Genomic DNA, 13,448 nt, shown 5'->3' on the forward strand with positions numbered 1-13,448 from the left:
TTTCTTACTCTTATTTTACAGCTCCCTCATTGCTTTTTATTGCAAGCCCTACTGGACACATGAACAGTACCAGAAAACAACCGTTTTTGGTGACGTATTTAGTGATTGCATGGTTATTTTTCTTTGATTGTTGACAGTCTCTCAGTGAAACCCAATGACCAGAAATAAGGGAACATTTTAAGGTTGCATTATACTCACTAACACCTTGTGAGGTGTTCTAAAGAGAAATTCTCATCTTTTGTAGGATCTGTCATGCTACCTGATTTAAGTCACAAACTGAGGTTCAATTTCAGCATGCATGCAGTCATGGTAAATGCATAACTGTAACTCACAATGGTAATTAAAATAGCTGACTCTGGCTGAAAGTCTATTGTGTACCAGACATGATTTACTTGGATGTCTGTGGTGACATTGTAGACATGGATATCTAAAGACCACAGATCTGCACTTGTTGGCAGTCTGCAAAAATGTTGAATCTCTTAGCCCCATCTTCTCTGAAAAAAAAAACCTGAGCATAGATCTTTATCATAATCGGTCTTTAATATTCAAAAAGAAAAGCAATTTGTGAAATGCAATTATGGTAACTTCTAGAAAGATTTTGTGCATTGCCTATACCATACGCCATGTCACTGAATTGGCAGTCATGGAGTCCCATTCAAGGTTTTAGGTGCAATGCAATGCGAGAGTCCTGCTGCCACCCTCCAATAACTCATCTTGCCAAAATGTCTAGCACCTTTCACCTAGGAATCTTTGAGTGCTTTGTAGTAAGTGGGTAGCATCGATTACTAATATATACAGCCCATACCGGAATGATCCTTGGCTGCCATTTTTTATCCCCCATGCTCGTCTCTTATCAGTAGAAGCATGTACTTGTTGAACTAATGACATAGGGGAGTATAAATGAATGGGAACTTCTAAAGGCGTGGCCTAAACCAGGTCAGTGAGAATGATGATGAGAGCCACAGTATGCATCAGAGAAATGGCCATATTCTGCATATATAATTATATTATGTTTATATAATTTCACAACTAAAAAGACAAAAGGACAGTCCTGTGCTGGGGGAGAAATGACCCCTCCAATATTGCGTACAACAACCTGATAATGCTCGTACATTCCTTATCCACGCCCAGGCCCAGGCCTAGTTAGCTTTAACAAGTTAACAGGTAAGGATTATAAAGCAATAAGCATAACAAAAACTGTAAGTCAGCAGAGATATATACAGTTCAAGACATAACAGTTTGCATGTTATACAAACTGAGGAACTATAGGGCAAGATTTTGTGGTTGGATGTTCAGTATTTGGGTTTCAGAGTTACTATGCAGCATAATGACAATTTAAAGCTTCTCCATAAAGCTGTGGTAGCATGATGTCACTGTGTGGCTTGGCATGTACTCAATGTACATTGTTACCATAGCTCTGTACCAGGGATGGTCCTACAGTGTGACAGATGTGTTCCGGGAGTTGGAGCTGTGGATGGAGCCCCTCCTGTAGGTGGACAGGACCTTCTTGCTGATGAGGCCGTGCTTGAAGAGGGCAGACAGGAGCTGGTTGCGGAACTTCTGCCCAATGAACGCGTAGAGGATGGGGTTGACGGCACAGTGCAGGAAGGCCAGGACCTGAGTGGCCTGCAGGGCCAGCTCCACCCGGTTGCGGAAGTCGCAGGTTTCCTCCATGAGGCCGCCGCGCATCAGCGTGTCCACGAGGACGGTGACGTTGTTGGGCAGCCAGCAGACTACGAAGGCCAGCACCACGCACAGGATCACGCGCATGACCTTGTGCTTCTGGCTGTTGCGGCCGCGGTAGAGCGTCGCCATGGTGAAGCCGTAGCAGAAGATCATGACAGCCAGCGGGAGGAAGAAGCCCACGGTGTGGCGCAGCACGCGCACGCCCACCCGCCACTCGCCCATGGTCTCCGCCGTCAGGTTCTCGTGGCACACCAGCTCGCCGCTGCTTTCCGCCTCGAAGGCCTCCCGCTGGACCAGGATGGGTAGGGAAAGCAGCCCCGCCCCCAGCCACACCCCGCCACAAACCACGCCCACCAGGTGCCGCTTCTGGGAGATGACCTGGGTGGCCTTTACGATGGCCAGGTAGCGGTCAACGCTGATGCAGGCAAGCAGAAGCACGCCGCCGTAGAAGGTCGCCTCCTGCAGACCAGAGAGCAGCTTGCACATGAAGGTGCCGAAGATCCACTGGGAATTGATGTAGACTGCCCAGAATGGGAGTGTCAGAGAGAACAGGAGGTCGGCCACTGCCAGGTGCATGAGGTACACATCGGTGGAGGTCCTCCGTCTCTTCATGGAGCAGACTACATAGATGACCAGCGTGTTGCCCAGTAGGCTGAGGAAGCACACAGCACTGTAGGTGCTTATCAGAGCCCCCTTGTTGAGGCCCACAGGGTCCTGGTGGCATGGACTGGCATTGTCTTCGAAGTCAGAGTAGTCAGTGTCATTATATTCATCCAAATATGACAAATTAAAGACTATTTTGGTCATATCTGTAAAGAAAAGATTTGTGTTTAATAAGTATGAAGGGCCACTGGACTTCTGTTTCCCTTTCATATTTCTGTGGTGACAATGTGACAGTTTCAGCATGCCTCTTCACAGCTGTCTGTGTGCACTCCCTGCTCTGTTGACATGCCCCACTGGGAACCACACTTTTTACCAAACACTCTGTTTCTAGTTTCTAGTGTCTAGACTTGTATCAGTTGATCTTGTACCAAGTCTCATTCTGAGGTTTTCAAATGACATCCCCCCCCCCCCCCCCCCCCCCCCACACGCACACACACACACACACACACACACCCTGCCCCATACACACAGCTGGCAAACCCTGAGCTGAAAACTTTCAGTTATAAACTACATTTTAAATGCTATTTCTGCTATTGCTATTGCTCTCAGACATCAACTATTCTAATTCCATATCCTAAACTTAAATGTAACTGAAAAAAGTCATTCATTAATGATACCCAGATCACTATGACAATGGTACTGGAATGTTCTTGCAGACATAGATGCTAATTTAATTTTTCCAGGCAGTTAACTTCTCTGCAGAAAGTTCTTGTACATATCTTAACATGAGCATCGAAATACACTTGGTTATGCTCGTATGCAGAGGTGGACAACCCAGCTTAAGAAAGTAAAAGTCCTGCCACGTATTTGTTCTAGCCATTCATTACACTAGCTTTAATTAGCACAACTCTTTAGCCAGGTAGAGGAGCTAATTAGTGAAATCACCTTGTTTAGTGAATGGTTGGAACAAATACGTGGCAGGACGTTTACATTCTGAAGCCGGGTGGGGGCGGGGGGGTGGGGTCCCTCTGCTCATATGTGCATTAATATATTGGGGGTAGTGACTGGAGTTTTGCTTTACATATACAAGGCTTTGGACTTGTATTTCACTTGTTATCCTCCAGGTGTCCCTGTCTCAGCAATCTTTGTGCAATTGGCACAGGCACATGAATTATTGTAGTATTATGAATTTTGTTATTGTAACAAGTAGGATTTCATCAGCACAAAACAGAAAAATGAATGCAGTTACTATAAGGGTGTAGGAAATGAAGACAGGATGCATCAACAACATTAAGAAGAATTTCTTTGAGTGAGTGGGTGCAACGGTGGCCATCTGGGACACTAAATATCGACAGATGTCATTTATCTTGCACAACTTGCAATAAATCTCTCAACCCATAAGCACAAGATAATGATAAACCTGCATTTTCAAAAATCACAAAAAACATAAATAAACAGAAACCAAAGTCTGAGATGCTAATGATTGCTAATGGCAATCTTTAGTCAAAACGCTGGGGAGAAGTAGGATGTCCTTCATTACTATTAGACTATGTACTATTAGACTGATGTGTTCATCTGCAGAAATATTCCTTCTTAAAAAGAGTATTAGCTGAAATTATGTGTATTTTTAAACAAGCATGAAATCAATGGCAGGGCAATTTCAGCAGACAGGTTACTTTGCAACGCTTAAATGCAATTAAAGGTGATTTTAAAAGCGTGAATGCCAACTGCAGTATATATTCAGGGTTTACAATGATATCTTTTTAGACATATTGCCAGGAAGATGTCAGGATCCACAAAACATACAATAAACTTTAGGAACCGTCAAATATGTATCAAGCACTGTCACAACTGATGCACTGAAGAGACAGAACAATAAACCTCTGATGTGTTAAAACGCTAAAGAAGCTTGCAGAAAAGCTAATGCTATACTATGTTATACTGAGCAATTTAAGAGAATGGATCTGAAAAAAAAAAGGTCTAAACCAGAGACCTAAACAATACTTGACAATTATTACCAGCTCTGTCAATCCTGAGAAAGGTGCAAAAAAAGGCAAAAAGACTGATCCAGTGTTACCACAAAATTTAGAACACTGGACTAAATTGTATACATAATTTCACTAAACTGTATACACACAGTGTCTATTTTCTGCATTAACGTTCTAGTGCAGGTTAATGTGTTACTGCACTGATTTTCAAAATCAATACGTCCCCACACCTTCAGAGATATTCTGTATACCCATTCCTGGTGCACTTTTAAATGCATTGTCTCTGCTGCTGGAGAGTAAGACTGAACCTGACACAATACTGTAATTGGACATAAACGTCACTGCCAATTTTCTTGGCTATGTTCTTAATTTGTGGTCTTTAAAGGATTCATTGAGATAGCTGAGGTGCTGCAATGAGATAATTGTATGACAAGTTTAAAATGAGGCTAGATGAGGATGATATCATCCTTTTGGTGCTGGGAGGGTTGAAATACACGCAAGTAAGCAGGTGGAGAAAAACTCTGGGTCCTAGTCAACGGTCAGCGCTGAAAGTAAATGTAATGATCAAAAGCCTTACCTGGCTCCACTAGCTAGTTTCACTTCTGGGTTTTTTTAATGTTATAGCCCTTCTCTGGCGTGTTGCTGCACACGGGTAGAGTGGATGTGGGTTGCAGCGTGTGGTCACCCCGTAAAAGCCAGCCTGCAGTAGTAGAGACCAAATGTGCTGCTCAGCTCTGAAAAGGAGAGTCTCTGTGCCATCCTCTATAAGGTGTCACACAGCTAGTGGAAGAGGAGGGACGTCTCAGAGGCAGTCACCACAAGATAAAGCACAGAGAGATGTATGTTGGGAAAACAGAGCTGCGAGGTTGAACTGAGACCTGGCTGATGCACAGATAGGTGATGTTTTGAGTTTCTCAACAGGAGTGCAGTTGGATGTGTATGTTTTTGTTTTTCTTTGTAAAAAAACACACATCAAACACATGTGTTTTTGTGGACGTATGTTAAGTCACAGACCTAATCACAGACAGAGAACAAATTCGGTACTGTTGCTGTGTATGTATATGTGAAACTGTAGGATTTTACACCACCAGATCATGCAAGTGTTTGATAAAATCTTTTTAAAAATCAAGTCTAATTCACATACTCAGTGAACATTGGATGAGGGCTGACTTCACGTGGAGGACATGTTTATTGTTCCTAAGGAACCAGTTTCTCATTATACACCAATGTGCAGACCTGTAAAGAGCGAACAGGAACATGAAATAGTGACACAGATTTATAATACTATGGGTAGCAGTATGGTGTAGAGGCTGAAAAATTGGCTTATGACCCAAATGTATCAGCTTCCACTAGCAGTTCTGCAGTTGTATATCTAGGCTATACTCACAAGACTTTACCACAGCTTTAATTTAAAAAAAATCAGCTGTGTTCAAGTCTCCCTTCTTATGCAGAGCAAATGCACAGTAATAACTTAGAATGAATTATAAAGCACATGTATGTGCAAGCCCCATCTCTATGTTGTACTTTGCTCATTTGTCAGGTCCAAATTTAAGACAGCGCAGAACAACATGATGGCACGCTCCATGTAGAACAGGAGAGGTGGTACTGCTAGTGACCCGACGAACAGAGATTCTGTGGTGCTGATCACTTCTGAAGCGTTCATCTGCTTCAGGCACAGGCACAGCCTGCTGGTGATTTCATCTTGTTGCCTTTTTGAACTGCCAGTATTGCCAAGTGAAGAGCCTTCAGCACAACTTCCTCTCTGCTTATAGACAAAGCATTCAATACCAACTCCTGGCCACAAGGGGGCAGTCAGACACCACCCTCACAAAGGGAACAGAAAGCACTCCACAGTCGCAGATTCTTTGAAATCACATAGTTTCTTGAAGTGCAAGAGTCTTATTGTTTTTTCCTTATATACACAAATTGAATAATATCTAAAATTCATTTTTCTTCAACAGCAGTCATGTGACAGCTCATTATTTCATATGTCAAATATGAAACATCAAACTACCAACACTTAATGAAAGATGTGTATATTTACATGACACATTACAGAAAATTATGATGGATTATAAAAGCTTAATAATTATCTTTTTCAATGCAATTGCTTTTCACAAGTCCAGCTCTTAATGAGTAATTACAAAAAAGAAAGTGAAATTTTTCAGTATTGAAGAGCAGAAGTCCCTTTTGCTCTGGAACGGCAGGCCAGACATGTGATCCGGCACATGACATTACTGCACCTCGTCTGACAGTTCGATCGCAGCCGGTCACACGACAGAGGTGCCATCGGAGGACTGCGAGGCGGGCCGGCCGGCCCGTGGCACGGACGGGCGCTCCACCACCCCTTTCCTATGGAGCAGGCGCAGCAGGTTCCGGCGGAACTTCTCCCCGACGAAGGCGTAGAGGACGGGGTTGACGCAGCAGTGCAGCAGGCCGAGGCTCTGCCCCGCGAAGGTGGCGAGGTCGACGGAGGCGCGGGCCGCGCACTCGTTGGGCAGCACCCTCGCGCGCAGCAGCGTCTCGGCCATCAGCGCCAGGTGGTAGGGCGTCCAGCACAGCAGGAAGGCGGCCACCACCGCCACGATCACCCTCATGGCGCGCTGCTTCTGGAAGCCGCGCGTGCGGAGGAGGCGCGCCGCCGTCACGCCGTAGCACGACAGCATGATGGACAGCGGCAGCACGAATCCCAGGCTGTGCCGCAGCAGCCGGGTCGCCAGCCGCCACTGGTCGGCGCTGTCCGGGTCGTAGTGCTCGGCGCACACCATCCTCTCCGAGCCCTGCGGCCGGAAGGCGGTGCTGAAGAAGGCGGGGAGCGAGAGGGCGCCCCCTAGCGTCCAGACGGCGACGCACGCGGCCCAGCTGCGGGCCTGCCGGCGCTCGCGCCTGGTCTCCATGGCGCGCACGATCACCATGTATCGGTCCACGCTGATGCAGGCCAGGAACAGGATGCTGCTGTAGAAGGTCACCTCCTGCACAAGACTCACCAGCTTGCATAGGGCGTTGCCCAGCACCCAGCCCTGGATGGCCACCACCGCCCAGAAGGGCAGGGTCAGGGCCAATAGGATGTCAGCTACTGCCAGGTGGAGCAGATACAGGTCCGATGGTAGGAGGGGCTGCTTGCTGGAGACGATGACCACCCCCACGATAAGGTTCCCAGGGATGGCCAGCAGGAAGACAAGCACGTAGAATATGCACACACCCACGTTGACCAGGAGGGATGTGACCATGGCTTCACAAGGCTGGGTTTTTTGGTCCACCCTGAAAGTAGTGAAGTTTGTGGAGTTTGAGGCATTTAACGAGTCATAAAACTCAGAGAAGTCGTCCACAAAGAGAGAGGTGTTTAGCCCTGTGAGAAAGAACATGAAAACACAAACACATGTAAAATATGTAACAGCAGTAGAACTCCACACACAAATGTATGTGGTATTTTGTAATACTTCATATTTTCTGTTGCTATTTCAGCAGAACAGAATAAATAGACATAGGATACCAATGAAAGCCAATGAAATATATGTAATGTCTTCCTTGCAGTATATTCTCAGCCCGTGGTATCACTACAAATAAGGTCTATGATACATGTCATCTCAGCTAAATAGCTGTGTTTCCTTCTGTAAACAGAGATGAACTGTACAGCAAAATTACTGTAACTTAGGAATAAGTCATTCATCTCTCAGTTAAGTACAGTTAAATTGTAAATTGTAAGTACTGATGTCCTCTTTATTAGCTTTCATAAGACTTTTTACATACACACACACACACACACACACACATTTCTGCAAGAAATTTATATGAATATCTAAATGACAGTGAAATCTGTATGAGGTATACATTTTTTTGCACACAATGTTTTCTCCAATGTTATTTCTACAAAAATGAATAATATTGTAAGCAACACTTAATTCACTGTTTAATCTAAATCTTTTCTATCATCGACACAATAGTTCACTCACATTTCAAACTATGCTAGAAATTAGAATAGGAAAGTAGCAAATTAATTATTAAATATGTTGCTCGTTATAGTGTTTTTTTCTATTAATTTAAATTAAGTATTAATTTTTCTTCAATGAAATACATACATACAGAAATATGAAATTTCAAGATAAATAAGTATGCTGTGTGAATTCTGAACAGTTTACAGCACAGTAAACTAGTCCAGGAAGAGAGAAGAACAGCCAGAGAGGTTCTTACCATCCATTTTGGTCTCCTGTGTTGGATTGTCAGAGGGAGATTTTTAATCAGGATCACCGCACACCTCCTGGCATCCACGGGAGATGTTGATATTCCCTGCTTGCCCAATATAAAGTCCTTACATGTGTGTAACCTTCAAGGGTTGCTGCAATATGATGCTGCTGTCCACCAACAGCACTTTTTTTTTTTTGATTGGAATGACCATGCCGGCTACATGTGACATACAGCTGTTTTCAGAGGGCTTGCTTCTCTGTCACCTTCACAGGCATGTCCCCCCATATCCAGTGCATGAACCACATGTTGGTTCTGCATATTCTGCAAATCGTACACGGCAATAAATATTTTATACCTTAGAAAGAAATGATACCCTGGTGTTTATTCACTGAGAAATACAGTAAACCATTCTGAGTCCTGAGGAAACCCATTGGTTTTTTGAGGCGGTAAAAGCAGAAGGAACCGTCACCAGGGCGAGGGAAATAAAGCACAGAAAAAACCCAGGTCACAAGACAGTCACTGGTGTGAATGCACGGGTTGTAAATATGAGTCACATCACAGCCAAAAAAAAAACATCAGAATATCACAACATTCCCATGCGATGTTTCTTTTGAGTTGCAAGTGTTTCACATAAGCCAATGTGAGCCAAAATTCAGTCACTCTATAATGAGATTTCATTCATATGAAAATCTATCAGACCACCCCAAGATGATATTTCTTCATAAATCTAGATACACCTCACATCAATCTCCTCTGAGCTTTTGAATGTTTTTTTCTCTTTCAGTTGGCAATTAGAGATATACATTCATAAAGCCCATTAATGAGCCATTAACTCCCCTAGCTCCCCTCACAGCCCAGGACTAAATGAACTGGCAGGCCTTCCTGGGCTTTTCTATGCACAAGGTGGTCATACTGCACCATTGGCTCCACACTGATAGGGTCACAGCTACAGTGATCACCAGGGAGCTGAAACACTGCAATTTCCCATTCATTCATGGGGTTTATTCAATAGCTGTGGTGTTAAATCCATCGTGGAGCTCCATCTGAAACTTTACAAAGGTTGTCACGTCTTACTTCAATGAAAAGGGCCAACGTCCCCAGAGAGGCAGCAGTGTGGTGTAATGGAGGAACAGGTCTTATAACCCAAAGGCTGCCAGCTCGATTTTAAGGTGGGGCACTGCTGTTGTACCCTTGAATGAGCTATTTAAAAGAATGGCCTCACTATATGTCCAAGTGTACCTAGGTCACTTTATAAAAGCAAGTCTAGTTTAACATATTACTGTATGCAAAACTAACAAATAACCTATGTAAATATTGGTCTCACATTCCTGAGCTACATGGCCCATAATGGCAACTTCTGTTCACACACATGTGTTTTGTTTCCTGTTATTGAGCTCCTGATAACATGATGCACATGTACATGTGATACACTGCCCCTTCAACACGAGTCCGCTGTCAGCAAAAAACTCAGAATGACAGAGAGAAGATCAGGAAGTCAGTCAGTATCAAGAAAAGCAGACCAGAACCTGTGTGTCGTAAATGCTTTGGGCAAGCCAGGAAATGAGGCAAGATGTGTCCGACCTCTTTTGAAACCACATTTTTATGTTTTATTTTCTTTTGTCTGATTTTTTTAATTTTACTTTTCTTTGAAGATTTCAGTTCCAACAATGTACAATACATTTAAATACACCTTCACCTTCCTGTAAACAACCACAATTTTTGTGTTGGGCACAAATATCAATTTCATGTCTTAACTCACATTCTGCTGAAGGCATGAGTTTTTGAATGTGAAATACATCATAGTCAATATTATTCAGTCAATAATACTTTTAGGTAATGCACCATTCAAGGTCATTTTTTGGGGTAATGCCTTTATTTTGTTCTTTTTGTGGCATTCATCATATTCTCCTCAATATATGAAGGCAGTGGTCTTACCTAATTTACAGCTATATACTATATACTGATCCACTGGCAGATGAGTACTTGCAGATTACATTTACTATATTATTCATGGTTCACATGAAGCCATCCTCCTGACCATCTATGCCCATATTGCCACATTCACAAGCTTGCATAATACATCTGTGATGCAGGGGAACCACACTGAAACCTACAGGTCTGAGTGGTCATGTGACCTTATGACAACATTCAAAGAGATGATCCTGTTTACAGTTAAATGCTGATAGATTTTGGTGTCTGCCTGTTCCAGCATCTTACACATGTTCACATTGTTTCAACAGCCTAGCCTTGGCAGGAGATCATTGACACCTGAGGCCAGTTGTAGGCATTCCCAACACAAATTTGCACAAGTCTGCAGTGCCTTCTTGTGTCCTCTCCAGCAGGGAATGCCAAAACTACAAGCATCACATTTACCAACCAAGCACACACATAGCAGGCAGTCTCATTCATTTAGTGAAAACCTGTAGTTGGGTGTTTGTGGTACCATGAAAGTCTAACTCTAAAGATGTTGTTCTGGTGGGCTAACAGCAACATGGTTTATAAGGCCATCTTACAGTAGGTGCCACTAGTATGGGAGTGTGAGAAATGATCAGGCTGTCTTCCTGATTCAGCATAATCAGAAATAAAGTTTGCTCTCTCCCAGAGTTCCAGTTTAGAAAGCCTTATAGATCATTCCACACCTCTAGGCCCAGAGGAGTGAGCCACAGCACTGTGCAACAGGTAGTCTATGGTTGTAGGGGCTATTCAGGAGAACAGAGAAAATCAATTCTACAATCTGTACTACACATTTTAGCCAGTAGAGGGTAGTAGTATACTGTAACACTTCTTGAAAAGGCCTGGCACCGCTATTGAAGTAATTTGATTTTGACTCCCTTGAGTTATTCTGTGTAAAACATGTTAAATCTTGACAGGTTACTTTCAGGTTAAATAGGGCTCCTGACAAAAATGAGATTTGGACATTTGCAGTGAGGTAAAGATGGGGCACAGCAAGTGGTACTCAGAGAAAGTTGCTTTTTAATACTAAAAGAATATTGCTTATGTAAAAATGAATGGAACTGTAAAAAGCAATATCTTTTATGGTAATGGTTGTGACATTTCAAAATGCAGTTTGTTTTTAAGCCTCCTCACACTGGCAATTGATGGCAATCTTATAACTGTTCCAGCCAAAACAAATTTTCACTGGTGGGTCCATCCATTAAAAATCTGGTCCCACTGAATTACCCCATGTATATTCTAGATCTAAGCAATATCTGCATGGGCTGTGGGTCCTATTACCTTGGTGGTGATACTCACTGTGGGATTACAGTACAGTATGTGCACATATAGAAATTATGAAATTATTATTCCTGGTATTACCAGGCGACCTAGCTAGATGTGTTCTAGCTAGGTGGCAATGCAGCCTACAGAAAGACACATCTCATGATTCCATATGAAGTTGGTAACCCTGGGACACATAATCAAATGCCTTATAATTGTGAGCAAAGGTTTGTGAACCCTTTAGAATTACCTGCACTCCTAAAATGTGGCCTGATCAACATCTAAGTAATAATAATAGACACACAATCTGATTAAACAAATAAAACACAAATGATTGTACTTTTTCATGTCTTCATTTAACACACTGTTTAAACCTTTTCTCACATATATGTATATATGACTTGAAAGCTCTGTGCCAAGGTATCTGTGTTTGACCTTGCACAAATTTCTCTCAAATGTGACATGAAAGTCTTCTGCATTGCTTCCTCGGGTGACAGCAGTTGAAACGCAATATATGACCATTACAAATCAAAACTGAAAGCATTGGTGTAAAGGAGGCCCACAGTTAAAGTCCAAACCCACAGCTCTCGCATTGCAAGATCACTGCTACTGTAGTGTTACTTTATCTAGATATTTTTTTTTGTTTGGCTCATACCCTTTTGTAGCCCCAGAGGTTACCAAGCTCTGAGACAGTGTTGTTGGGATGATACTGCCACTCTCCACACCCGGGACTAGGTGGGGGCGTGGTCATTCTGCTTCATCTCCCCTGCTTTTAAACTCGTAAACCTCAGCGGGCTTCTAGCCACACAGAAAGAGCTCTTTAAACAATAATAAAACACTTTTGGCCATCTTACATGGGTGGATAATCACCTCTTTGTGTGCCTAAACACTGGCCTGTTGAATGATTGACAGCCCTCAGTCCTGAGACCCAGTAACCAGACACAGGAACGTCCGCTCTGCAGCCCTGACTAGTTGGGCGGGATGTTATCAATAATGGTCCGTTAAAGCACAACTTTCACAATCTCAGGAGAAACCCAGACATTCCAGAAAGATGTGTGACATTTGGGGGGATAGTGAAACCCTCTCTTTAACTAGCTGGTCACAAACTCATGGGTATAAGACAGGGACAGCAAGGATATCAAAGATATCAAAGCAAGGATTGTTATTGTCATCCTTTGTTTCTGAAAAAATTTCATGATAAGCTGGCGCAAGCGTGGTGAACACGTAGTATGGAGATGTTAGATGTGACATTAATGCACAGATACAGATATCATTTGAAGAAATAAGAATTTGGCATTACCCTCAGCACCTAAATAAAGCACATGTACACACATATATTTATAGTATTCATCCATGTGATATCCATCTTTCATGAGAAAGTCGATGAGATGCAATCAAAGCAGGATATTGTTGATGTTTCACACACGAACACCCATGAATGCTATGTGGTTAACAACTTAAAAGCACAAAAAGTATTTTGCAGGGATGTTTTCAGACAGTCTATAGCTTGGATTTACATTATTTCAATGGAGGTGTCTCAAGTCATCTGTACAATACAAGCTGTCAAAAAAACAAATTTTTCAAGCAAGACTGAAAAGATGTATTTTAAAATGGTTCCAACAGAAATGAACAGTCTATATCAGGTCTTTTTATTTATTAAGCCAAATCAGTATACAAAGTAAACATTTTCTCTGTTCACAATACATCAGTTTTGTTTTATTGTACCAGATTTACACTAATAAATTACTTAACTTCAGACCAAACCAGAAT

The 13,448-nt window shown here is 42.8% G+C and overlaps 2 protein-coding genes across 2 annotated transcripts; both read right to left on the reverse strand.

Annotated features, from left to right (window-relative positions):
* Positions 1-1,289: 1,289 nt before the first annotated feature.
* LOC118789534 (C-X-C chemokine receptor type 1-like) lies at positions 1,290-4,939 on the reverse strand. The gene is made up of 2 exons (XM_036546002.1): positions 4,855-4,939; positions 1,290-2,495 (listed from the first exon to the last, which is right to left on the reverse strand). The coding sequence occupies exon 2, from the start codon at positions 2,491-2,493 to the stop codon at positions 1,435-1,437; it is 1,059 nt and encodes a 352-aa protein (XP_036401895.1). The 5' UTR covers positions 2,494-2,495; positions 4,855-4,939; the 3' UTR covers positions 1,290-1,434.
* A 1,608-nt stretch (positions 4,940-6,547) lies between these two features.
* On the reverse strand, positions 6,548-7,642 carry LOC118789279 (C-X-C chemokine receptor type 2-like). Its single transcript, XM_036545622.1, has one exon. It carries the CDS (start codon positions 7,640-7,642, stop codon positions 6,548-6,550), a length of 1,095 nt encoding a protein of 364 aa, XP_036401515.1.
* Between the last annotated feature and the right edge of the window lie 5,806 nt (positions 7,643-13,448).

The sequence above is a fragment of the Megalops cyprinoides genome, chromosome 14, assembly GCF_013368585.1.
Source record: "Megalops cyprinoides isolate fMegCyp1 chromosome 14, fMegCyp1.pri, whole genome shotgun sequence".
Lineage (NCBI taxonomy): Eukaryota > Metazoa > Chordata > Actinopteri > Elopiformes > Megalopidae > Megalops > Megalops cyprinoides.